Raw genomic sequence first — 26,997 nt, forward strand, 5'->3', positions numbered from 1 at the left:
TACCTCCCAACAACATTATTTACCGAAAATGTTTCAAGTTTGTTATTTGGAGTTGAAAATTGTCTGTGCAGGACCAAGTCTTCGTATAGCCCCCATATAACCGTACCTTCCGATATTCGGTATTTTGATGATTTTAACGACATTATTTATCGGAATTGTTTCAAATTTGGTATTGAAGCCTATGACAGAAAATTGTCTGTCCCGATCGATACCTCCCGATATTCGGTATTTTGATGATTTTAGTGACATTATTCACCGGAATTTTTTCAAATTTGGTATTTGAAGTTTATAATGGATACTACAGTCTATGGTCGTATAACTTCCACTTAAAAGTACCTTAGTGTTTGTAATAGGTTCTACCTTTTGTGCCAGTTTATTGTCATGTTTTCCTATAGCCCCAATGTAACAGTACATCCCGATATTCACTATTCTTATGACTTAAGACACATTTTTCAAGCGATTAGTCTTCTGTGTCCGGGAATGGGCCCTTTTTTCTACATCACTCTTAAAGTGAAATTTGAAACAATTTGGGTGAATAATGTCGCTAAAATAATCAAAATACCTAGTAAAGGGATGTAGTGTAATAGGGGGGCTTGTCAAAGACCTCACAAACTTTGAATACGAAATTTGAAAATTAATTTTTCGACGTTTTTCTTTCTTTCTAGTTTTTTAATTCATATTGAAAACAGAGATTTTCTTTCTTTAGTGACTTGTTGTGAAATTTGGTGAAGGATATTTTTTTCTTTGAAATGATGTTTTGTAGAATTTTACATAGTTCCACATGAAATAAGGGTTTAACCTTTAAATGTGTTTTAATATTTTTGAATTTATTGCATTTGGGTAAGATTTAGAATTTTGGTGCATTATTTTTTGTATTGCACAGTTCAAAAATTTATAAAGTTTGAAGAAAATTCAACATTGATTTCACAATTGATGAAAGTTTTTGGAATATAACATTTTCCCCTTTTTATACGGAAGGCCAAAGATTTGCTACGGTAAAGAGTGGTATAATGCGTAAGCGTACACAGTGTGGGGCTTCTAGAGCCCTTGCGAAATATTAATTTTTGGGTATATCATTTGATACGGTCAAAAAGAGTTTCGTTGAAGTCTCTTTAGACAAATTTGAAGTCGATGTTGGGTATCCGTCCTATCGTCTGTCTGTCTGTCTATCTGGCTTGCATTGTAATATTATCAAAACTTAGATTGAGTTCAAAGATGGACAATATTGGACCACTTCTTTTGATACCTCCAACAAAAAAAGGTCAAAGTTTTCGCAGAAAATAATTTGCCGTATAGAACAAGAAAGAATGGCCCAAATTCAAACTTTGCACATCCTAATATTTTTATTAGTGTTGGGTCAGGTGCCCACTCCATCAAATACCTCCCCCACTTTGATAAAATATGAAATAAATATCCGCTTGACTTCAAATTTTACACATCCCAAACTTTTTTTTGCAAAAGATTTGGTTTGAAGATGGGATATACTCCTTCTGGTACGTCCCCCATAACGGGTCAAAATTTTGAAGAGACTTGAAGATCAATAAAAAAAAGAAATGAGCATCCGATTTCTTTTAAAATTGGCACATCCCAAAATTTCTTTTAAGAGTTAAACGATATAATTCATATTCACTCTGTGAAGATTTTATAATTGTATGTCGCTGAATATTTATTTTTATATCCTCCACCATACATAGTATGGAGGGTATATTAAGTTCGTCATTCCGTTTGTAACTCATCGAAATAACTTTTTAGACCCAACAAAGTATATATATTCTTGATCAGCGTAAAATGCTTAAGACATGTCCGTCCGTCTCCCCTTCTGTTGTAATCACGCTACAGTCTAAACGAATTAAGATAGGAAGCTAATTTGCACAGATCCCTCTTTTGTCTGCAGGCAGGTCAAGTTCGAAGATGGGTTATATCGGTCCACGATATCGTATAGTCCCCATATAACGGTACTCTCTGATATTCGGTATTTTGATGATTTTAACCACATTTTTCAACGGAATTGTCTGATAATCCACACAAGGAGTTCCTTGTAGGTACTTTATACCTCGGAAGAGAATTATCTATATAGGTCCACGATATCGTATAGCCCCCATATAACGGTACCCCGCAATATTCGGTATTTTGATGATTTTACCTACCTACCTATTTTTTTCAAATCCACACAAGGAGTACCTTGTGGGTACTTTATACCTCGGAAGAGAATTATCTATATAGGTCCACGATATCGTATAGCCCCCATATAACGGTACCCCCGATATTCGGTATTTTGATGATTTTAGTTACATTTTTCAACGGAATTGTCTGAAATTGTACACAAGAGGTTCTTTGTGAGCAGTTTACCCCCTGACATATATAGGTAAACGATATCGTTTATCCCCCATATAACGGTACCCCGGCTATTCGGTATTTTCATGATTTTAGCCTTATTTTCCTATGGTATTATCTAAAAATCCACATTAGGAGTTCTTTGTGATCACTTTAACCCCTGAAAGGTAATTATCTATATAGGTGCACAATATCTTATATTCCGCCATATATCGGCACCTTCCGATATTAGATATTTTAAAGATTTTAACAGAATTTTTAATGGATTTTATTTTTTGAAAATTTTCTAATTCGTTCCGAATGGTGGAGGGTATTCAAAGTTCGGCCCGGTCGAACTTACTGCTTTTTTACTTGTTAATTGTTAGATTTTTTCCAACGCCACACCCGCACTCAAAAGTATGTTAAATCCATTCAGGACGAAATCCATTTCTGGATATTTAGAGCCGGTCTAGTGGCGTCCGTTTGTCTTGATGGTAACGGTTGAAAACTCTCGAAGGGAGTATCCGATATGATCCAAACTTAGATCGAGTTCAGAGATGGGCAATATCGGTCCGCAACTTCATGTACCTTCCGCTCAAAATGCCAACGTTTTCAAATGAAGTACTTTACCATATAGAAAGATAAATAATCATCATCCGATTATTGATCATTGAAACATATTCTAATACTGTCAGAATAAATATTTATAAATTTATTACTTCACACCTGATTTTGCTACGGCTTAAAGGAATTTATAAATGAGACGCATATATAAATCTGAACCGATTTGAACTCATCCAATTATAATCACCAAAACTAAATCCATTTAAATAGAGTTTGTCCTTAGGCCGTTTTTGTGAACAACTGAGTACAACTACAGGGTGCTGTCATTTCTAAGCCACTCGTCCGACAGCTGTTAAAATTATTCCAGTGACAGCTCATTGTATTGTTTACAAGCGTACAAAAGCATTTTGGTGATAATTTTCCCGAGAAAAAGTTATTCGTAATGGAATTCAAGCGTGATAGTGTGATTTCTTTATATTTGGCTGGAAAACCACAGGTGGCTATCGTTAGGGCACTCCAGCATTTAAATGTGAATAAATCTTTTGTGTCTCGTACCATTGCTCGTTACCCTGATACTGGTAGCGTAGCCCGACGTCAAGGAAGGGGACGGAAGAACACAGCAACATCAGCAGAAATGGTTCGAAAATTAAGGAAGAGACTTTATCGAAACCCGCGTCGCAGTTGCCGAAAAAAATGGACCGTGCAAGAACTTACACAGCAACGTAAAGAAAATAGACTCAAAAGAGCTAAGGAGCTGCTTCGCTTGGCCGAAAGTGATGAACTGCCGAATTTGAGAACTCTCCGATGAGAAAATATTCGTTGTCCAGCAGTGTGTAAACAAACAAAATTACCATGTTGACTTGCAAAAGAGGTCAGCTGAAAATGTGCACCTTCGGTTGACCACCAGAACTCAAACGCCGGCCATGGTGATGGTGTGGACCGCCATAGCAGATGATGGTCGCTCTCCGCTCGTATTAATCGACCGTAGCGTCAGAATAAATGCCAAATATTATCGCGAAAATATTCTGGAGGGCACGCAAACATTTTGGCGACAGACCTTTGACATTCCAACACGACTCAGCACCATCGCACTCAGCACGCGCCACCCAAGAATGGTTACAAAATGAGGTTCCTCGCTTCATTTTCAGCGCACAATGGCCACCAAAATCTCCGGATACCAATCCGTTGGACTATTACGTCTGGATTATTTTGGAAAGCAAGGTTGGCACTAAAAAATACCAAAGTGTCGATCACCTCAAGCAAGCGCTTCGTCGGGAATGGGCCAAAATACCGCAGAGCAACATTCGGGCAGCGTGTAACGATTTCATGGGCCGTTTGAAGGCCTTAATTCGTGCCAAAGCTGACCAATTCGAACAAATCTAAACTGATTCTAAAATTTGATGCCATTTCCGACATTTTTTGCTTTCATTCAATAAAATGTAAAAAAATGTAAAAATTATGGCTTTGTTGCAGTTTTTTTTATCTCACCTACTCTGTGTGGTCTCTATATATCGGGTGTTACAAACGGAATGACAAACTTAGTATACCACCCCTTTCTAACGTGGAGGGTGACAAAAGTGTCATATTGTGATTAATCATATTACCCCAAGACAAATACACAATGTCACAACGTGATGTCGAATATCATGTTAGCATTTCCATAAAATAGATGCCACAATAAACTTCCCCGGTTTATGTCAGCCTTTGGTATGGTTCTTTTTGCTCGAAAAGAAATGATTGATTTTTAATCCCCTGTTGGAATTTTCCACAACTTCTGTTCCTTCTGTAATTTTCCTTTGTATTTTTAGATACTAAATCATTTTAAGGGCAGTTTTTGAAATAAATATTGTAAATATGAATATTCGAACAAAGTGCAGGTAAATGCAATTTAAAATCGGTTTATTGTCTGCAAACTACCCCGGTGTCAGTCAGACTGAGAAAGCAGTTTTGCATTATCAACTTTTCGCACACACCCACACATTTGTTTACACACATTTTATTACCTCTCCTCTATGAATGACTGATTAGAAGATTTCAGGTAGATAATTAGGCAATAATATTCTACATTAGTTTGTAGCTGTTGAAGAACTCTAGACAGAACGTCATGTAGTCTCTTGGCAGACATCAAATAGAAAGGTTGCCAGTTTCTTTTTTCCTTCTTAATTTTGTTTCATATTTAAATTGTTCACCCCCAATTGTGCTGGTCAAGATGTGTGACACTGACGTTTTAGTGGAATGTACCAAACCCCAATTGGAGGCTATGTTGGCTGTGCTCAAGCCCCTCTTACCGCGCCGTACCCAGCAGCACAATTTCATTCGCAGTTATCTTTATCATTATGACAACATAAACAACAATCGGCATGATCTGAAATCGGATCGTTGGAATGTTCGATTCTATACACATCGTAGCGGAGATCCGAATAATTGTACATTGATTACAATCAATAGTTATCGGGTAAGTATCGAAAAGCATACATGTGCACATAGGTTTTCAGACATAAAGGTAAATTTGCAAACTTAATAACAAAAACATTCAACTCGGTTGAGTCGAACTTTTGTTACCCTAATTCATTAGGAAAGATAAAATTGGAGAAATATGCCCGGGTCGTCCCAAATTTTAATAAGACATGTCATGATAGCTAGCTGACAAAAATGCCAATTCGTTTGCAGAATGTATTTTAAAGAACCCACAAATGTCATAATTTGAACCTGTATCGAAATTTTTGTGCTACAATTGAGAAGTTTAAATAGTGAACTGAGAGCTATATCTAAATATGAGCCGATATCTATAACATTTAGCAGAGGTATTTACATGCTGTATCTGATAGCAGGAACCAAATTGAGAGTATATTACGGGTGTAACGGACTTATAATGGAGTTTTAGCTATATCTGAACCGATTTTCACCAAACGTGACATACTTATTTCTAGGCTCAATTTGGTCGCATGTGGCAAATTTCCTATTTGGACTAATATTACACATTCGGTACACAACAAAAAGAAAATCGGAAGAAGATATATATGGGGGCTATATCTAAACTTTGACCGATTATCACCAAAATAGTAGGGTTCGTCCTTGGGCCAAACAAATATTGTTTCGAAAAATTTTATCTCAATCGGATTATAAATTCGATCTGCATTATGTTCACAAAATTACAAGAACAGACGTACGGGCATGCATAAATCGACTCAGAATGTGATTCTACGCAGATCATGGAAAGGGACTATGGGTATTTCCTTCTCTATTTTACAGGCACGTCTGTCTGTCTGTCTAGACTATAACGATAACTTCCTCTATTTTATTGGTGATCATAGTGTGGACCGACATATTCCATATTTACATTACCTCTATGGCTTATAGAAATATTAAATATTATTTTATTCTTTGGAGATACTTCAATGAATGGGCCGATGAATTCCATATTCACACTAGAACTAATGTAAAAGAATTGTATGACTTATTTGTAAGAGAGTAGGAGAGGATCAAAAAATTCCATATTCACATCAGCTCTCGAGCTTAGTCAAACATTGAGATATAATTAGTTTAAAGAGTATCGCTGACTTGTTTTGCATGTTGCAAGTGTTATAAATAGCCAAAATGTTGATCCTTTGTGGGAGAGGTAAAAGAAGGAGTGGTTCAATATATTCCATATTTTAACCAAATCTTATATTGACAGATATATTGGAAAATGTAAACTTCGAAGAAAATCGTAATTTTATTTCATATTTGATAAGAGTTGCAATTATTAAAAATTTTGACCCTTTGGGGGATGTACTTGATTGAGTGGGCGGTTATTATTATTAAGTTTAACACCTGGCCTAACACTGGCAAAAATATCAAGAAGTTTAGACTTGCTATGAGCGAGTTTAAAAAGAAAGGACCAACAATAATTATTTGCTGACTCACTAGAGGGTTAACATTTTCTACTAAGATAATTCTCATATTTTTACCAGCAATATTGCCGAATAGGAAAATATTGAAATAATGTGCAAGAGGGGCAACTTTTCGCCTCTATTTAGGTTACCTTACGTTATAAACTTCCTAAAAGCCGTTACACATTTCTTCTATTTTCAGCTCTAATTTCATAATCTACTGGATTTGTCCAGTATTTATACCCTACATCACATAGTGGTAAGGGTATTATGTCTTTGTGCATTTGTTTTTAACATGGAGGAGGAAGCGAGATAGACCCACAGTTACTTTTGAGAATCCCTGTAGAGTAACTTTCTAAGTCGATTTATGCATGTGAGTCCATCTTTGTGAACAAAATGCAGGTCGCATTTATTATCCGATTCAGAAGAAAATTTCCAAACAATATTTTTTTTTAGCTCAAGGACGAACCCTATTGAAATTGAAGAGAATCGGTTCAGATATAGCTATAGCTTCATATAGATGTTTCATCCTGTTTGGGGTTTTAAGTTAATAATATCAGGATTATTGTGCAGCAAATTACCAATACCAGTCCAAATGACCAGCATTTTGGTAATTCCGACTGAATTCATTCTAGAAATAAGTACTTCAAATTTGGTGAAAATCGGTTCAAATATACCTATAGCTCCCATATATATTATTCACCCGATTTGGTGAATATGCACTCCACAACAATGATCTTTGGTACCAGATATCGGATACAGCTCAGAAATAAGTGCTTGACATTTTGTGAAGATCAGTTGAGATTTGGATTTAGCTTCCATATATATGTCTCATCGGATTTTAGCTTTATTGTGCACCAAATGGCTAGTTTCAGCCCAAATGGACTGAACTTCCGATGGAATTCAGGCCAGAAGCAAGTTTTTCAATTTTTGGTGAAAATCGGTTCAGATATAGCTATAGCTCCCATATATATATTTCATTCGATTTGGGGGTTTAAGTCCCTCATATGTGTAATATGCACTCTACCATAATGATCTTTGGTACCATATAGCTCAGCTCAGATATAAGTGCTTAAAATTATGTGAAGATCAGTTCAGATATAGCCCCCATATATATCTCCCATCCGATTTCAGATTTATTGTGCTCCAAATGGCTAACATCAGCTCATATGGAGTGAATTTTTACACTTCTGACGGAATCCAGCCCAGAAGAAAGTTCTGCAATTTTTGATGAAAATCGGTTCAGATATAGCTATAGCTTCCATATATATGTTTCATCTGATTTGGCGTTGAAGTCCCCCAAATGCGTGGTATGCACTCCATAACAATTATACTTGATACCGGACATCAGGTAAAGATCAAACATACCTCTGCGAAATTTTATCGAGATCGGTTCAGATTTTTATGTACCTTCGATATACATCTTAATTTGATTTTACCATTATCGTCCACCACATATTTAACATCAGCGCAAATTGAATAGATTTTTATACCCTCCACCATTCTATGGAGGGTATATTAATTTTGCCATTCTGTTTGTAACTCCTCGAAATATTTATAATAGACCCTACAATTATATGCATTCTGAATCGGCGTAAAATTCGAAGACGATCTAGCGATGTGCGTCAGTCTGCCTGGCCGTCTGTCTGTTGTAATCACGCTATATTTCCAACGAATTCAGATAGAAGGATAAATGCATGCATGCATAGTTTACCAGTTGACAGGTTAAGTTCGTAAATGGGCCATGTCGGTCCACGTTTTCGTATAGCCACTATATAACGGTGCTTTTCGTAATTCGGTATTTTCATGATTTTAGTGACATTATTTACCGGAATTATTTAAAATTTCGTATTTGAAGTTCGTAATGGGTATACAGCAAATATTTTTGTATGTAGGTCTAAGTCTTCGTATAGCCACCATATAACGGTACCTCCCGGAATAGTTTCAAATTTCGTACTGGAAGATCCTAATGGGTACTACAAACTATGGCAAAAAATGTCGTATGCAGGTTCAAATCTTCGTATAGCCCCCATATAACGCTACCTCCCGATATTGGGTATTTTCATGATTTTAGCTACATTATTTACGGGAATTTTTTCGAATTTCGTATTTGAAGTTCGTAAAGAGTACTACAGCCTATGAAATTGAAAGCAAATTTCTTTTTGAAAGATCTTAGTGGTCGATACCTCCCGGTTCTCCGTATTTTCAAATTTCCTATTTGATGTTCGTAATGGGCACTATAGCCCACGTCTTTATATAGTCCCCATATAACGGGTTTCATTTTAGTCGTAGTTTTTGGATTTTTTTTTCAAAATTTTCAAATTCCTTCAAAATGGTGGAGGGTATTAAAAGCGGCCCGGCTGAACTTAGCTGCTTTTTACTTATTTCATATTCAACCGAATTTTACCATTTGATGAAACTGGGTCCTGTATATCTATTGCTCCAATAAATATTTTTATCGATAATCCTTAAGGAAGTTATATCATGCACCATACATCAATGTTATTTGATACTAGAGGTACAAAGGCATCCGTCAAATTTGCTGAAAATTGGATCAGAGTTGGATATAGTTCCTAAATTGTGACTACTCTAAAGCCACGACTACTGTAATGCATTCAAATGCGATTCATAGTTGGTATGATCTACTTCTACTAAATACGCATAGTGGTGTAGGGCATCATATAGTCGACCCGCCCGACTTTTGACCATTCCCTACTGTTTTTTTTATTTTGTATTGCTTAGTGTTATTTTGGGAAATTTATTTTTTTCCGATTTTAGAGCGACTATTCTGAAATGTTCACAGAATATATTCCTTAGGAGTATCGGAGTAAAAATCATCGATTTTATCAGAACATTTAATGAAGGCAAAATTGTGGAATTTTAGAAATTTTACATACGCTTTCTCATATTACGTAGTTTACAATTTGCAATTCCTTTCTTAAGACAATAACTTATTTTCCATTATTATTTGCGTCAATTTATAGGATTACTTTCTAATTTGTTTCACCCTGCAAGAATCTCAAACGGAACTAAAAGAATGTCTGGAGTCAACAAATCGTATCAATTGGAAAAATTATAATTTGTTGCTAATGTGCGATGAAAATCTCTATGAGATGGTGAAAAATGTTGCCTGCCAAAAGATTCCACCCGGCGAGTGGATGTTTCCCAGCCATGAGCATGCCATGTTAATAACCAAGGATAAAATTGCCAAACTTGAAATAGATGAGTGAGCATTTTTTTAGATTTGATTTTTATGTAAATTTTAAATATTCATAATATCTGCTTTTTATAGAAAACTACCCGATGAACTCTATGTGGCCCCATTGGACCCAGAAAAACACGCGGAATTGATAAATACCCATTGGTTTATGAGACATGCAAATTCTTTGGAATTGATTCGTAGATGTATTGAATTCAATGGTGGCATTGGTCTCTTTCGCCGTGGCATGGAACAGCCCATTTCGTGGATATCTACAAATGAATTTCTCAATCCAGGGTAAGAAAACATTCGTAAACATTCAATTTATTTTGTTGAAATGTGGCATTATATTCATTGTAGATTCCTTTATACCATGGAAGCCGAACGGGGTCATGGTTATGGACGAATGATGTTGAAACTGGAACTAAAACGTCTCTTGGCTATTCATAATTTGGATTTAATCACAATTGTTGCGGATGAAAATGAGGGATCCAAGGCTTTACACCATAAACTTGGTTTCGAGAGTGTTTGCAAGGTTCGTTGGATAGCAAAAAAGGCAACATAATTAGGCGTTTCTTAAACAGAACATTTTTTTATTTAATAGAAACAATTAACTGTATTTATATTTATAAAAAAATCAAATTTTATTTTACAATTAAAAAATTATATATATTATTCTATATTATAGTTGATTTTTTTTAAGAAAATTTGTTTAAAGGGACCACAGTATTCCACCTCGGATTTAAACAAAAATTGAAAAAGATAAGGTAAAAAGGATAACAAAGAATTACACTGTGCAACAAAAACAGTAATTACGAGGAAAATCCAGCAGATTATAAAAAAAGCTAAAAAAGAAGACACGTATGTTGGCGTTTTAAAAGTTTACATCGCAAAGTAGCCTAAATAGGGTAATTCAAATTCACCCCCTTCAACACTTGTCGAATTAAGACTCGGAATCCGTGAATTTTAGGTATATATTGTCTTCGGCAATATTGCAGAGAAAAATACGAGGAATATTTGGTATTTTAATCCTCGACAGCGTCAACAAAGCGTTTTTTGGTCCTTTTTATTCCCTACACCACAAGGTTGTCAGGGTATTATGTCTTTGAGCATTTTTTTGTAACAGGCAAAAGGAAACGAGATAGACCCATAGTTCCTTTTGATGATCTGCATAGAATCACATTCTGAGTCGATTTATGCATGTCCGTCTGTCTGTCTGTCTGTCCATGTATTTTTGCAAACAAAGTACAGTTCGCATTTATTGCCCTATCCAGATGAAATTTTGCACAAATCATTTGTTTGGCTCAAGGACGAACTCTATTGAAATTGGAGATAATCGGTCAAAATTTAGATATATATACCACATATATACCTTAGTCCGATTTGCTTTTTATTGTGCACTAAACGTGTAATATCAGTCCGAATAGTATGGAATTTTGCTCATACAACCAAATTAGGCCTGAAAATAATAATGCCAAATTTGATCGAAATCGGTTCAGATATAGATATAGCTCCCATATATATTGTTCATCCGATTTGTTATTTTTGTCCTCCGCAGCCGTAATATACACTCTGTAACAACAATATTTGGGGAAATATATCAAATACAGCTCAGAAATACATTTGCCAAATTTTATCGAGATCGGTTGAGATTTGGATATAGCTCCCATATATAACTTCGTCCGATTTACCAAACGTCTAATATTTGTCCAAATGGGCATTTGGAGCTTACGACTGAATTGAGTCTAGAAGCTAGTATATCAAATTTGGTGAAGATCGGTTTAGATATAGCTATAGCTCCCATATATACTGTTCATCCGATTTGTTATATTTGTTACCCATAGCTGTAATATGCACTTCGTAACAGCGATATTCAGGGAAATATATGAAATACAGCTCAGAAATATCGTTGCCAAATTTTATCAAGATCGGTTCAGATTTGGATATAGCTCCTATATATCAAATGGGCAATACAAATCCGAATTTAAAAGATACAAATGCTTCGGCATATTTAGTCTGTGTATGATTGAATTCTCCCATAAAAACTTTTAATTGTTATGCGGAGCTCTACTAAATTAGCAAAGTGGTGTAGGGTATCATAAAGTCGGCCCCGCCCGACTTTAAGACTTTATTTGCTGGTTTAAAATGTGGTTAAAATCACACTTTTAACGAGATCGATATTTTACAAAACTATTTGTCATAAAATTCTGCTATAGCTTCTAAAAGACGCCAAACGTCTAAACCTTACCTAAACATCAGGAATATATCAACAGGGTGAGATAGAAAAACTGCAACAAAACCAAAGCCATAATTGTAACCCTTTTTTAATTTTATTGAATGAAAGCAAAAAATGTCGGAAATAGCATCAAATTTTAGAATAAGTTTACATTTGTTCGAATTGGTCACCATTGGCACAAATGATGGCGATCAAACGGCCAATGAAACCGTCATACGCTGCCCGAATGTTGCTCTGTGGCATTTTGGCACATTCCCCGTGATCGACACTTTGATATTTTTTAGTGCCAACCTTACTTTCCAAAATACTCCAGACACAATAGTCCAACGGATTAGTATTTGGAGATTTTGGTGGCCATTGTGCGCTGGAAATGAAGCGAGGAACCTCATTTTGTAACCATTCTTGGGTGGCGCGTGCTGAGTGCGATGGTGCTGAGTCCTGTTGGAATGTCCGAGGTCTATGGTCAAAATGCTTGCCCAAGGCTTTAATACACCCTCCAGAATATTTCCGCCATGATATTCGGCATTTATTCTGATGCCACGGTCGATTAATACGAGCGGAGAGCGACCATCGGCTGTTATGGCGGCCCACACCATCACTATGGCCGGCTCTTGAGTTCTGATGGCCAACCAAAGGTGCACATTTTCAGCTGACCTCTTTGGCAAATAAACACGATCATTTTGTTTGTTTACAAACTGTCAGACAACGAAAGTTTTCTCATCGGAGAAAACCAAACTCGGCAGTTCACCACTTTCGGCCAAGCGAAGCAAGCGCTTCGCCGAGAATGGGCCAAAATACCGCAGAGCAACATTCGGGCAGCGTGTGACTGTTTCATTGGCCGTTTGAAGGCCATAATTCGTGGCGAAGGTAACCAATTCGAACAAAACTAATCTTATTCTAAAATTTGGTGCTATTTCCGATCTTTTTTGCTCTCATTTTATAAAATTAAAAAAAGGGAACAATATGGTGTTTGTCTTTGTTGCAGTTTTTCTATCCCATACATAAAATTCACATATTCCGAGGAATCTTTATCTTAAAATTTCCAAAAGTGTGGAAGAGGAGTGAACATACCCCCCCCCCCCCCCACTTGGTTATTCTGTGATGTAAATTTCAAAACGCTGATACACGTGTCTTCTTTTTTAGCTCTTTTAGAATCGGCTGAATTTTCCCCGTGATTATTTAAGGAATTGAAATATGTCTACTAGAGGCCCATACCTCCAGATTTAAAGTATTTAGTACGTTTCTGCCTTAATATCGATCATCATTTTGACATAAGCTTCATAGAAGGGCATCATTCGAAATTACGGGGTCTTTAAGGCGCTGATCACAGTATCAAGCTCGGTGTCAGTAATTTTATAATTTTACAGCTATTGCGAAAACTTAAACACACCTTTAAACCGATTGGAAGGGTTAGGCACTTTTAGAAAACTGACCTTGTAGTAAGTTTTTGCATGGTGTAGGGTTTCAAGAGTTCGACAAGGCAAAAATTAAAGCTCTTCTTTATTGTTTTCGTGTATATTTTTTTCTAAACTTGCTTTCGAAAGATTCTTAAGCATGCTGATACTGGCTTTGGATCGGAAGCTGAGAAACACAATTATCGTAACGTTATCTTGTGCAAAACAATTTTTATTCCACATTTGAGTAACGAAAATAAGCGAACCGGTGGGTTAAACCGGGGAACTGTTTCATGTCGTCGAGAAGCAAGAATAAAGAACCAGCTGCAATCTCTTAATACTCTTTCATTTTCTAAAACATTGCACGAAAGTAAACCAAACGGACCGGACGCAAATATGGGAATCTCAACAAAGACACAAGTAATCGCAATTTCTTTAATATTTTTAAATATTTTGAATGGAATTCAAATGGAAGAGGTAAAGATGAAAATGTTTTTATTTCTTAAATCGATAAATCACTTTTAAAGCTTTTCCGACATTTACATGTTAGCTGGAACAATCACAAAAAAATGAAACGTTGATCCTCTTTGATATTCATGGAAAACTAAATGAGCTGGAACAAAGTTTCCTGCACACCCACAAAAGATTAGAGGAAACTCAAAAGAATTTAACGGAATGTTTAAATGAAAATCCTCAAATTAGCGGAATTCTAGAGAAAATACAAAAACTGGAGTCGAGTGTTAAAGCGATTCGAGAGAATACCAAAAAGTCGGGTGATATTGTCATACAGCGGCGCATGGATGGTTCGGAGGATTTCTTTCGCTCGTGGGCAGAGTATAAACAGGGATTTGGTAACAGCTCTGGAGAATTTTTCATTGGCCTGGATAAATTGAACAAACTCACCAATTCCCGTCCCTATGAGTTGCTCATTATCATCGAAGATTGGGAAAACGATTGTCGCTTTGCGAGGTATGACCAATTTATAATTGGCAACGAAGCAGAGAAATATGTCTTGAAAGAATTGGGTAAATATAGTGGCTCCGCCACAGATGGTTTGTCCTATTCATTGGGTCAGAAGTTCAGTACAAAAGATCAAGATAACGATGAGTCGGGTAATAGTTGTGCGGTTGAATATACTGGGGCTTGGTGGTATAAGAAATGTCATAGAAGGTATGTCTTTTAAAAAACGTAAGGAGGAAATTTGTTAATTTTTCAAAATTTATGTTTCAGCAATCTTAACGGTCGTTATCTAAAGGGTACCACAACGCAATATGGCAAAGGAGTGGTCTGGCAGCCATTAAAAGGGGATTATTATTCTATGAAATTTGTTGAAATGATTTTACGACCCACTTAGGGTTGTCGAATTTGGAAAGATGTATTATATTTTTAATGAATATTCAAATCAGTTTGAAATACATCGTATAAATATCAACGAATATGTAAGTTTTATCAACGGAAATTCGGTGAGGAAGATGCAAGTAGAAATTGGCACAAGTAGCCCATTTTTTAGCTTTTCAAAACAATTAAAGTATATAACTGACAGGTTTGATTAAAGAACTTATCGAGATCTTTAACTCACATACAGTTAGTCCAGCGAGAATTCGCCAGCATTGATTTAATACCGAAATAACTTGAAAAGTAAAACAAGTAAAAAAGCTGTAAGTTCGGCTGGGCCGATCTTTGAATACCCTCCACCGTTTGGAACGATTTTGGCAATTTTCAAAAACATAAAACCCGTTAAAATCTTAAAAATACGGAATGTATCCGTTATATAAGGGTCTATACGACGACGTGAGTCTGCATAGGTAACTTTTGTCATAGGCCATTACAACATTCATATGCAAAACTTGAATAAAAAAAGTCGGTGAATAAAGTAGTTAAAACCATAAAAATTCCGAATAATGGGAAGTACCGTTATATTGTGGCTATACGAAGACGTGGACCTGCACATACAATTTTCCGTCATAGGCTGTAGCATCCGTTACGAACTTCAAATTCCAAATTTGAAACAATTCCGGTGAATAATGTCGCTAAAATCATCAAAATACCGAATATCGGGAGGTACCGTTATATGGGGATATACGAAGACTTGGACCTGCACAGACAACTTTCTGTCATAGGCTGTAGTACCCATTACGAACTTCAAATTCCAAATTTGAAACATTTCCGCTGAATAGTGTCGCTTTAATCACCAAAATACCGAAAAAAGGGAGTTACCATTATATGGGGGCTACACCAAAAAGTGGACCTGCATGACCCATTTTCAATACCAAAAGTCCTGCAGACATAATACACATTTGAGTAACATTTTATTAACCTACTTCATTTCGTTCGGAAGCTAGAGTGATTTTCATCGACGGAGAGACGGCCGGACATCGTAATCGACATAGAATTTTATGCTGATCAAGATTATATATATACTTTGTGGGTCTAAAATGTATATTTCAAGGTGTTACAAACGGAATGGCAAACTTAATATACCCTCCATACTATGGTGGAGGATATAACATATACCAATATATATTCCCAAATTGCCGTAAAGCATGGCGGAGGCGCTGGGCCTGGAATGTTGCATTTTATTGAAGTAGTTATGGTCTAAAATGTGTAAATTTTGAAGGAAAATATTTCAAAGAGTTTGAATAGGTTGGGTCTTAATGAAAATTACACCTGACATAAGGCTTATAAAGATCTATCTTGACTCCTGTACAATGTTACTCATGTTAAGGAAACACCTACACAGATCAACATAACATGAAAGGTCGAGGGGTTTATTACAGATATAAGCCGAAAAATGTCTTTTCTCATTATTGCCGGAAATTAGTTAAGAGTAGCAGGGATTTTATATAAATTATTAGTTTTTAAAAAATAAATCGCAAATAATAATTAAAATAAATTGTCAAATTTTGTCTTGGGCATTGATTTTTGCCTGTTTTTTACCATACACCCTAAAATGGATTTGTGCATTTGATTGTAACATGGAGAAGGAAGCGAGAAAGACCCATTGTTACTTTTGAGGATTCCATAGAATCACTTGTGAACAAAATGCAGGTCGCATTTATTATCCGATTGAGATGAAATTTTTTGTTTGGTCCAAGGAAGAACCCTATTGAAATTTGTAAGAATTGGTTTAAATTTAAATATAGCTCCCATATACATCATCAACCGATTTCGGGTTAACTATGCACCAAATGGCCAATATCAGCCCAAATAAGCTGATTCTTGGCAATCCCTACCTAATTCATCCTAAAAACAAGTAAAAAAGCAGTAAGTTCGACCGGGCCGAACTTTGATTACCCTCCACCATTTGGAACGAATTAGAAAATATTCAAAAAAATAAAATCCATTGAAAATTCTGTTCAAAACTTTAAAATACCTAATATCGGGGGTACCGATATATGGGATATACGATATTGTGGACCTATATAGACAAATACCTTTCAGGAGTTAAAGTGCTCACAAATAAATCCTTGTGTGGATTTTCAGAGAATACCATTGGAATATATAGCTAAAATCATCAAAATACCGAATAACGGGGGTACCGTTATACGGGGCTATACGATATAGTTAACCTATATAGAGAACTCTATGTCAGGGGGTAAAGTGCTCACAAAGAACCCCTTGTGCGGAATTTCAGACAATTCCGTTGAAAAATGTGGCTGAAATCATCAAAATACCGATTATCAGAGGGTACCGTTATATGGGGGATATACGATATCGTGGACCTATACAGACAACTCTCTTTCAGGGAGTAAAGTACTCACAAAGAACTCCTTATGTGGATTATCAGACAATTCCGTTGAAAAATGTGGGTAAAATCATCAAAATACCGAATATAGGGGAGTACCGTTATATGGGGGATATACGATATTGTGGACCTATATAGACAATTCCGTTTCAGGGGTAAAGTGCTCACAAGGAACTCCGTGTGTGGATTTTCAGACAATACGATTGGAAAATGTGGCTAAAATCATCAAAATACCGAATATCGCGGGGTACCGTTATATGGGGGCTAAACGTAATCGTTAACCTATATAGAGAATTCTCTGTCTGGGGGTAAAGTGCTCACAAAGAACTCCTTGTGACCATTCCGTTGAAAAATATGGCTAAAAACATCAAAATACCGAATATCAGGGGTACTGTTATATAAGGGCTATACGATATCGTGGACCTATATAGATAATTCTCTGTCGAGGTATAAAGTACCCACAAGGAACTCCTTGTTTTCAGATAATTCCGTTGAAAAGTGTGGGTAAAATCATCAAAATACCGAATATCGGGGGGTACCGTTGTATGGGGGATATACGATATCGTGAACCTGTTTAGACAATTCTCTCTCAGGGGGTAAAGTACTCACAAGGGACTCCTTTTGTGGATTTTCAGACAATTCCGTTGAAAAATGTGGCTAAAATCATCAAAATGCCAAATACCGGGGGGTACCGTTATACGGAGGCAGATAATTCTCTGCCGAGGTATAAAGTACCCACAAGGAATTACTTGTGTGGATTTTCAGACAATTCCAAAAAGAGGGATCTGTGCAAAATTGTAACTTCCTATCTTAATTCGTTTAGACTGTAGTGTGATCTAAACGAAAGACGGACGGATAATGCTAAATCGTCTTAGAATTTTACTCTGATCAAGAATATATATACTTTGTTGGGTCTAAAATGATTATTTCGATGAGTTACAAACGAAATGACGAACTTAATATAGCCTCCATACTTTTTTTGGTAGAGGATATAACAAGTTAAAAACTATCAGTCGGTTCTGCCGACAGACGTATACCCTCATCCATTTCATATCGTACCTAAATAAATCTATAAATCTATATATATAAAAATCAATTGTTGTTTGTTGGTAACGGAATCAGTTGAAAACGGCTGGACCGATTTGCATAATTTTTTGTACAAACGTTCGTCATATCCCGAGTTAGGTTTTTGAAGAAAAAAATATTGACCACGCCTCCTTTTACGCCCACTATCACGATTTATCTGAAATCTTTATATTTGCCAAAATAGTGAAGATATCGGTTTGAGAATTATTACACGAGATGCTGTTGGCTTTCCCTCCAACCCCAAGTACTTATTTAGGGGCTGAGGAACGCGCCTACTTTTAAATCTATCTCTCTATATGTAAAAGAAAGTTGTGTTAGTTACTACTCTTATAACATAAAGACCGCAGGTCTGATTTTAACGATTTAGACAAATTCGGAATTGCCTCTTGGCAGAAAAGAATAAAATCCAAAAAAAAAATCGCGTAAAAATGTGAAATTTGAACATTTTCATTTTGACTTTTAAAATGTACAATAGTAATGTTTTATATTGCATATTTTTTTCCATTTTGACTTACTATTTTCGAATGTACATTTGTAGTGTTTTTTTTTTGAATTCTAATATGATGTGTAGGTTTTTTTTGGGTAATATAAAGCCACAACGGATAAAACTGTTATTAATAGATTTTATGTATTTATTCGTAATTTAATTTAATTTAATTTCGCGTTTTATGAGCTTTATGGACATTCAAAATTTCAACCATTTTTGGGGGAGGTACTTAATGGAAAGGACCGATATTGCTTATTTTCGCACCTGACCTAGCACTGACGAAAATATTAGGATTTGCAAAGTTGGAGCAAAATCAGATTATCGTTTCTCTTTCTGTGCAAAAAAAATACATTTTTTCAAAATTTCGACCTTTTGTGGGGGAGTTACCAAAAGGAGTGGACCGATATTGCCCATCTCCGAACTCGTTGTAAGCTTGACAAAAATATTACGATATACCGAGTTTGGATCACATCGGATATTCGGTCGGACATCGCTAGATCGACTCCAAATATCCTGAAACGGATTTGATCCAAAGAGACCTAGGGTCTAAAACCGTCATTTTGACTAGGGACGTTTTGACCTATTAAATGATATATACCCTCTGCAGCCATATGGCTGAGGGTATAATAAATACGTCAAATTTGAAAATCGGTTCAGATGTAGCTATGGCTCCCATTTATCATGTTTCGTCCGATTTGGTGTGTGAGCCTCTCACATTGCACAATGCACTCCACAATAATGATATTTGGTACTAGATATCAGATATAGCCCAGAAATGCCTTTGTCAAATTTTATCGTAATCGGATCAGATTTAGCTCCAACAAATGTCTTTATCCCGTATATGGTTTATTGTGCAACAAATGGCTACTACCAGCCCAAATGAATTGAATTTTAGTACTTCCGAGGGAATTCAGTCCAAAAATAAGTACTTCAAATATTAGTGAAAATCGGTTCAGATATACCTATAGCTCCCATATATATGTTTCATCTGATTTTGGGTTAAAGTCTCCCACGAGCGCAATATGCACTCCTCAACAATGATAGTTGTTACCGGACATCAGATACAGCTAGAAAATACCTCTGCCAAATTTTATTGAGTTTGATTCAGATTTTTATATACCCTCTATATACATCTGCACCGATATAGTCCATGTTCACACCAGATCTTGACTATGGGAATACGTGTAATTTGAAAATAATCGGATTTTTCTTTCACATTTTATGTTAGTTATAATTATTCCAAATTTTGACCCTTTGTCGGGTATGTACTTGATGGCCGATACTGTCCATTTTCACGCCGAACATAGCACTGATAGAGATATTGAAATGTCGTGCTCACTAGGTAGGTAGAATCTTGAAATTTTGCACGAGGGCCAGTCTTGCTGCGAAGGCGTGTGATTCGGTTGGGTTTTTCAGAAATTGTGCACTATAATTGTACGAAAAGTACTAAATGGTACTAATTTGGTATTGATAGAGAAAAAGATCTGAAATTTGATACGAATCGCACAAATAATAAAAATACCGAGTATTGGGAGGTACCGTCATATAGGGGCTATACGAAGAAGTGGACCTGCATACAAACATTTTTCGTCATAGACTGTAGTAGCCATTACGAACTTTGTTCAAATTTCCGTGAATTATGTCGCAAAAAACATGAAAATATCGTTACCGTTATATGGGGGCTATACGAAAACGTGGGCCGATATCGCCCATTTACGAACTTAACCTGCCTACTGGTAAACTATGCATGTATGCAATATTTTAGCATTCTATCTCATTTCATTTGAAAAAATAGCGCGATTACAAAAGACAGACGGACAGACAGACGGACATCGCTAGATCGTCTTAGAATTTAACGCTGATCCAGAATATACATACTTTGTAGGGTCTATTATAAATATTTTGAGGAGTTACAAACGGAATGACAATGTTAATATACCCTCCATAGAATGGTGGAGGGTATAAAAATTATAATCAGCTGATGCCTTATCTTTTTATTGTACCATGATACGATGTATAAAATATTGAAATAAAAATTGTAAAACTAAACAAATTGCGCATTTTGCGTACTAAAAAGGCCTATCACAAACTGTTGGAACGTATCTAAAATTTTAAATTGCACTTTTCGCTGGCGAAGTGACGAGCACTTCCTAGCAAGGGACAACAAAGAAAAGGTAGGCTAATTTTGAAAAACAACTTGTTGAAAAGATTATGAATATATAATTGAAAACCAAATTCATAGGGTAAGTGTACCAGTAGTCGGCACTTTTAGGATTTTTGCGTTTTTAATCGCTCACCATTCTGAGTGGAATTTTTCAATTATTACAAAGTTAATTTATTCAGATTCGAAATTTTGTATAGTTTTTGCAATAATAAATAAAGTTTTAAGAACTTTTTATTAAATTTCATCAATTCAATCAATTTGTAGTTTTATTAAAACAATGTTTTTTTTGCCAGTAGTCGGCACCACTAGCCAATTGTCGGTATGGCATGTTCCAACAGTCGGCATACCAATTTTTTTATAAGAATAATTAATAATAATAAATTAATTCATTAAAATATAATATTTTTGTTTAGTTAAACTGATTCGACGACTTTATTGTACTTTTCTTAAGAATATTGATTGTTGAGGACCTTCACAGACAAGAATTTAATTTTTATTAGAATAAATCATCTTTTCTTAGCGAAATTGTACACAAAGATAGCTGACAATATATTTGAAGTAAACGAAATACATTTAGTTATAATAGTTTCATTTATTTGGGCTTAAAAATAAAAAGTGCCGACTACTGGGACATGCCGAACTTAGGCACACTTACCCTATTCTATGTATATCTAAAGAAAAAATTCGACTTTTCAATCAATCAAATTTATTAATTGAGGTCGATTTTTGCTGGTAGTAAAAACTTCGCTGCCAATTTTTTTTAAATACTCTGCTATGGGTACCCACCACAAAGCCCATTATTTCGTCTTATCAACTATTGACAAAATTACTCATTAGAAAATAGAAAGAAGAAATCAACTTCATTTTACCTTCGTTAGGGAATTAAAAGCCATCTGTAAATTTGACAATTTTTTTTAAATCTAAATTTTTACATTTAATTGTTCTAAAAAATACTACTTTTTATTCCAGCGGGCCAAAAAGGACGAAGTCGGTACTCGCTATCGAGACCTTCTCTTCAACATAAATGCTCGTTCAATTTGAAATATAAGGTCCAATCATGGTATAATGGAATAAGGGTTACCTCATTAACAAATCACTTTAGCTTCCGAACAAAATGAAGTAGATTGATAAAATTTTGATCAAATCTGTATTGTCTTCAGGACTTTTGGTATTGAAAATAGGCCACGTAGGTTAAAGCCCCCATATAACGGTGTTAAAGCCCCCATATAACGGTACCTCCCGATATTCGGTATTTTGATGATTTTAGCGACATTATTCACCGGAATTGTTTCAAATTTAGTATTTGAAGTTCGAAAGGTGAAACTCCGATTTGGAGTTTTATGTCTCTCACATGCGTGAACAACAGTGAACAGCTCGAAAATACCTCTGTCAAATTTTATCGACATCGGTTTAGATTTTTATATAGCTTCGATATACATCTTCATCCGATTTTCCGGTTTTTGTCAATAGTATATGTAACATCATATAACGTTACCTCTAAATATTCGGTATTTTAACAATTTTAGGGTCACTATTTTCCGGAGTAGTTTCAAATTACGTATTTAGAGTTTGTAATGGGAACTACAGTTTGTGACAGAAAATTGTCTATGCAGGTCCATATATACCATACTTTAGCCCCTGGAAGAGAATTGTCTATATAGGTCCACGGTATCGTATATCCCCCATATGACGGTATCTCCTGATATTCTTCATTTTGATGATTTTAGCCCCGTTTGTCAATGGAATTGTCTCAAAATCACGCACATAGGTCCTCGATATCGCATACCTCCTCTATAACGGTACCTTTCGATATACAGTATTTTGATAATTTTAGCTATATTTTTCAATAGAATTGTCTGAAAATCCACACAAAAAGTTCCTTCTGAGTAACGTAGCCCATGGAGGAGAATTGTCTACATGGGTCAACGATATCACTTAGCACTCATATAACGATACCGCCCGATATTTCGTGTATTGATGATTTTATTGATTGATTTTTGAAAGTAATGAGCTCGTAACGAGTACTACAACCTATGACGAAAAATTGTCCATGCACGTCCATGTCTTCGTATAGCAACAGATAACGGTACCTCCCTTTATTCGGTATTTTGATGATATTATCAACATGTTTTATTTTGATGATATTATCAACATGTTTTACCGGAATTTTTTCAAATTTGATAATATTACCGACATTTTTAACAGAATTGTTTCAAATTTCGTATTTAAAGTTCGGAATCGGTACTAAAGCCTGTGAAATTACTTCTGCAGGTCTACATTTTCGTATTGCGACCATATAACGGTTTTCATTTAAGTGGTATTGTTCGACGGATTTTTTTGAAAATTTTCAAGACCCTTTGAAAATGGTGGAGGTTATCATGGCTCAATAAGAAAGGTTGCTCAACTTCAAAGAAACTAGTGGGGCAGTTCAGTTTTATCCTAAAATTTTACCCTAAAATTTTACAATGTGTTGCCTATTATTTTATTTATGATTTTATTTTTTATTCAAAACAAGACACACACATACCCAAAGAAAATAATGTAATACCCATGGAGGGGATTAAAAGTTGAACTTTACTACTTTTTTACTTGTTTTGATTATATTCTAACGATAAACAAATCACAAACAAAATGTCAGCACTGTTTTGACATTATCTTGAAATCTATTTTTATTGTCATAAAGCAATATTTTCAAATTCACATTTATTTCACTATTTAAGAATTTATATTTGTAGTTTATGTGCATAAATTGTCCTTTCTATGTGGGACGTAAGATCATTTCAACAAATTTCAATGAATAATAATGTCCCTTCCATGGATCCCAATCAACACCTTGGGCAAAGACAGTGGTGGTGCCGCCTTTGATATAACGGCCATTGAGATTGCTACCAGAAGAATGAGAAACCACAAAAAATTGATAGTCAATAATAAAAAAATAACAAATAGTAGTCATCTCACCTCCTGTGACAATCCTTATACCACCAGGCACCGGTAAATTCAACAGCACAATTCTTATTCCAAACATCATTATCTTGATCCTTTGTTGTGAATTTCTGACCCAAGGAATAGCCCAAGGCATCTCCAGCGGAACCACTGTATTTACCCAATTCCTTGAGAACATATTTCTCAGCTTCGTTGCCAATTATGAATTGATCGTATCTGGCAAAACGACTATCATTTTCCCAATCTTCCATTAGAATCAGCAGCTCATAGGGACGGGAATTGGTGAGTTTATTCAATTTATCCAGGCCAATGAAAAACTCTCCAGAACTATTGCCAAATCCCTTTTTATAATCAGCCCATGGTCGGAAGAAATCCTCCGAACCATCAATGCGTCGTTGTATGACAATATCCCCCGGCTTTTTGGTATTTGCCCGAATTTCCTTGAGGCCAACCTCCAATTTGTGCAATTTTTCCAAAAGCCCATTCAATTGTGGATTTCCATTTAGGCAATTGGTTAAATTCGTTTGGGTTTCCAACAACTTTTTATGGCTACTCAAAACGGTTTTTTCCAGTTCATTTAGTTTTCCATGAATATCAAAAATTAGTACGCTCTCATTTCGATCCAACTGCGCAACAGATGTAATCTACAATTGGAATTGAACATTTTTTTGGAGTTAATAAAAGAATGTGCAAACATACTTACCTCTTCCATGCGAATGCCATGGCTGCGGAAACTAAAAAGTATCCAAATAAAAACTAAACCGGCCGGTTTTATTGCCATTTGATTAGTTTATATTCCCAAAGTATTTTCTTTGTCCTGATGTTTACGCCAGCACACGTTTACCTTTACTGCTGACCGGGTGCCATTCTTTGGGATTTATATACTGTACCATATTTCAGATTTTTTGTTTATTTTGTTCTTTTCAATGGCTACTAAGAAAAATCCCCTTTTCAGAAGCACTTTTTGCACATCGCATCCCGTGGCCTATATCTTGCCTTTTTGATTTCTGTTTATTTTGGCCAATATAGAAACGAGAAGATAAGAAATGTTTACATTTAATTAATTAGAATTGCACTGTGTGTCGGTAGTATACTTTTCGTTTATAGTTTTATAGTTTCTTCCAAAGAAAGTCTTCTTTTTATACCCTCCACCATAGTACGGGGGGTATATTAAGTTTTTCATTCCGTTTGTAACCCCTCCAAAATATACATTTTATACCCCACAATGTATATATATTCTTGATCAGCATAAAATTCGATGTCGATTTAGCAATGTCCGTCCGTCTGTCCGTCTGTGGAAATCACTCTAGCTTCCGAACGAGTTGAAGTAGCAGGACTTTTGGTATTGGTCCACCATGTATGTCCACGTTTTGATATAGCCTCCATATAACGGTACCTCCCGATATTCGGTACTTTGATGATTTTTGTGACAATATTCATCGGAATTGTTTCAAATTTGGTATTTGAAGTTCGAAATAGATGCTACAGTCTATAACGGTCCATATAACGGTACCTCCGGATATTCGGTCCTTTGTTGATTTTAGCGACACTATTCAGTGGAATTCTTTCAAATTTGGTATTTGAAGTTCGTAGTAGATACTACAGCCCAAGACAGAAAATTGTCTGTGCAGGTTCACGTCTTCGTATAGCCCCCATAGAACGATATCTCCCGATATTCGGTATTTTGATGATTTTAGCGACATCATTCACCGGAATTGTTTCAAATTTGGTATTTGAAGTTCGTAGTAGATACTACAGCCTATGACAGAAAATTGTATAACGGTACCGCGAGATATTCGGTATTTTGATGATTTAAGCGACATTGTTCACCGATTTTTTTTTTAAGTTTCGCATTTGAATATTGTTACCTATGCAGGTCCATGTCGCCGTATAGACCTTAATGCAACAGCTACATCCGGTATGTTTAAGATTTTTAAAGAAATTTTAACGGAGTTTATTGTTTTTGAGAATTGCCAAATTCGTTCCAAATGGTGGAGAGTATTCGGCCCGGCCGAACTTATAGCTTTTTTACTTGTTATACCCTCCACCTTGGAATGAAGAGTATATTAACTTTGTCATTCCGTTTGTAACATCCCTAAATATTTATCGTAGACCCCATAAAGTATATATGTATATTTATAATTAGCATAAAATTTTAAGTCGATTTAACGATGTCCGTCTGTCGGTTGAAATCACGATACAGCCCACATTATTCGACGTAGAGCGTCAAAATTTATTTTTAACGGATTTGTCTTAAAGTTGGTATTTGTTGATGGTAAGTTTTTCTAGCTCCTCTGGCGAAACATTGAATATTTAGGATTTAGGTATTTTACTCATTTAACACATTCAAAGCTACGACAGACAGAAACCAGTAAGGAAAGGTCAAAAGTCGGACGGCACCGATAGTATGATACCCTACACCACTATGCGTATTTAGTTGAGCTCACGTAACAAAAAAGTGAAAAGGGAATTTATGTGAAGAAGTCTATAAACCAAATAACATTGCTGTATAGTGCATGATATGACTTCGATAAGGATTATATTAAAAAATAGTTATTGGAATAATAGATATACCGAACCGAGTTTCACCAAATGGAAAAATTCGATTGAATATGTAAACATTTATTCAATTTGGGCTGATGTTACATATACCGTGGACAAAAACCGTAAAATCGGATGAAGATGTATATCGAAGCTATATAAAAATCTGAACCGATGTCGATAACATTTGGCAGAGGTATTTGCGAGCTGCATCTGATGTCCGGTATCACTGTTCACTGTTGTTCACGCATGTGAGAGATATGGGTTTAGATGTACTTGCTTCTAGGCTGAATTCCGCCGGAGGTGCTAAAATTCAGTGCATTTGGGCTGATATATTTTGGGTATCTGTAACACAATATAGCTTCCACTAGTGGCAGTGATTTTTATACCCTACACCACAAGGTGGTCAGGGTATTATGTCTTTGTGCATTTGTTTGTAACAGGCAAAAGGAA

At 35.7% G+C, this 26,997-nt stretch overlaps 3 protein-coding genes across 4 annotated transcripts; 2 read left to right on the forward strand and 1 right to left on the reverse strand.

Moving 5' to 3' along the window:
- Positions 1-5,011: 5,011 nt before the first annotated feature.
- On the forward strand, positions 5,012-10,596 carry LOC101895480 (uncharacterized). Of its 2 annotated transcripts, none has more exons than XM_059120494.1 (4): positions 5,012-5,380; positions 9,734-9,975; positions 10,042-10,245; positions 10,309-10,596. In XM_059120494.1, the coding sequence occupies exons 1-4, from the start codon at positions 5,087-5,089 to the stop codon at positions 10,511-10,513; spliced, it is 945 nt and encodes a 314-aa protein (XP_058976477.1). In that variant the 5' UTR covers positions 5,012-5,086; the 3' UTR covers positions 10,514-10,596. The 2 variants fall into 2 exon arrangements, with proteins under 2 accessions (XP_058976477.1, XP_005183055.2); XM_005182998.4 differs by having other exon boundaries at positions 5,017-5,332; positions 10,309-10,595.
- A 3,166-nt stretch (positions 10,597-13,762) lies between these two features.
- On the forward strand, positions 13,763-15,010 carry LOC131801703 (ficolin-2-like). The gene is made up of 3 exons (XM_059120632.1): positions 13,763-14,055; positions 14,129-14,748; positions 14,809-15,010. The coding sequence occupies exons 1-3, from the start codon at positions 13,975-13,977 to the stop codon at positions 14,930-14,932; spliced, it is 825 nt and encodes a 274-aa protein (XP_058976615.1). The 5' UTR covers positions 13,763-13,974; the 3' UTR covers positions 14,933-15,010.
- Positions 15,011-23,698: 8,688 nt separating this feature from the next.
- On the reverse strand, positions 23,699-24,867 carry LOC131801704 (ficolin-2-like). The gene is made up of 3 exons (XM_059120633.1): positions 24,707-24,867; positions 24,019-24,647; positions 23,699-23,945 (listed from the first exon to the last, which is right to left on the reverse strand). The coding sequence occupies exons 1-3, from the start codon at positions 24,782-24,784 to the stop codon at positions 23,819-23,821; spliced, it is 834 nt and encodes a 277-aa protein (XP_058976616.1). The 5' UTR covers positions 24,785-24,867; the 3' UTR covers positions 23,699-23,818.
- Between the last annotated feature and the right edge of the window lie 2,130 nt (positions 24,868-26,997).

The sequence above is a fragment of the Musca domestica genome, unplaced genomic scaffold (assembly GCF_030504385.1).
Source record: "Musca domestica strain aabys unplaced genomic scaffold, Musca_domestica.polishedcontigs.V.1.1 17, whole genome shotgun sequence".
NCBI classification, from domain to species: Eukaryota; Metazoa; Arthropoda; class Insecta; order Diptera; family Muscidae; genus Musca; species Musca domestica.

What these genes read in the sequence shown, in the direction of transcription:
- LOC101895480 (XM_059120494.1), top strand. Translation starts at nt 5,087, where the DNA reads ATGTGTGACACTGACGTTTTAGTGGAATGTACCAAACCCCAATTGGAG. An exon ending in GCCAAACTTGAAATAGATGA is followed by an intron (nt 9,976 to 10,041) that starts GTGAGCATTTTT and finishes TGCTTTTTATAG; the next exon opens with AAAACTACCCGATGAACTCT. An exon ending in AATGAATTTCTCAATCCAGG is followed by an intron (nt 10,246 to 10,308) that starts GTAAGAAAACAT and finishes TATTCATTGTAG; the next exon opens with ATTCCTTTATACCATGGAAG.
- LOC131801703 (XM_059120632.1), top strand. Translation starts at nt 13,975, where the DNA reads ATGGGAATCTCAACAAAGACACAAGTAATCGCAATTTCTTTAATATTT. An exon ending in ATGGAATTCAAATGGAAGAG is followed by an intron (nt 14,056 to 14,128) that starts GTAAAGATGAAA and finishes TTTACATGTTAG; the next exon opens with CTGGAACAATCACAAAAAAA. An exon ending in TATAAGAAATGTCATAGAAG is followed by an intron (nt 14,749 to 14,808) that starts GTATGTCTTTTA and finishes TTTATGTTTCAG; the next exon opens with CAATCTTAACGGTCGTTATC.
- LOC131801704 (XM_059120633.1), bottom strand. Translation starts at nt 24,784, where the DNA reads ATGGCAATAAAACCGGCCGGTTTAGTTTTTATTTGGATACTTTTTAGT. An exon ending in ATGGCATTCGCATGGAAGAG is followed by an intron (nt 24,648 to 24,706) that starts GTAAGTATGTTT and finishes TTCCAATTGTAG; the next exon opens with ATTACATCTGTTGCGCAGTT. An exon ending in TATAAGGATTGTCACAGGAG is followed by an intron (nt 23,946 to 24,018) that starts GTGAGATGACTA and finishes TTCTTCTGGTAG; the next exon opens with CAATCTCAATGGCCGTTATA.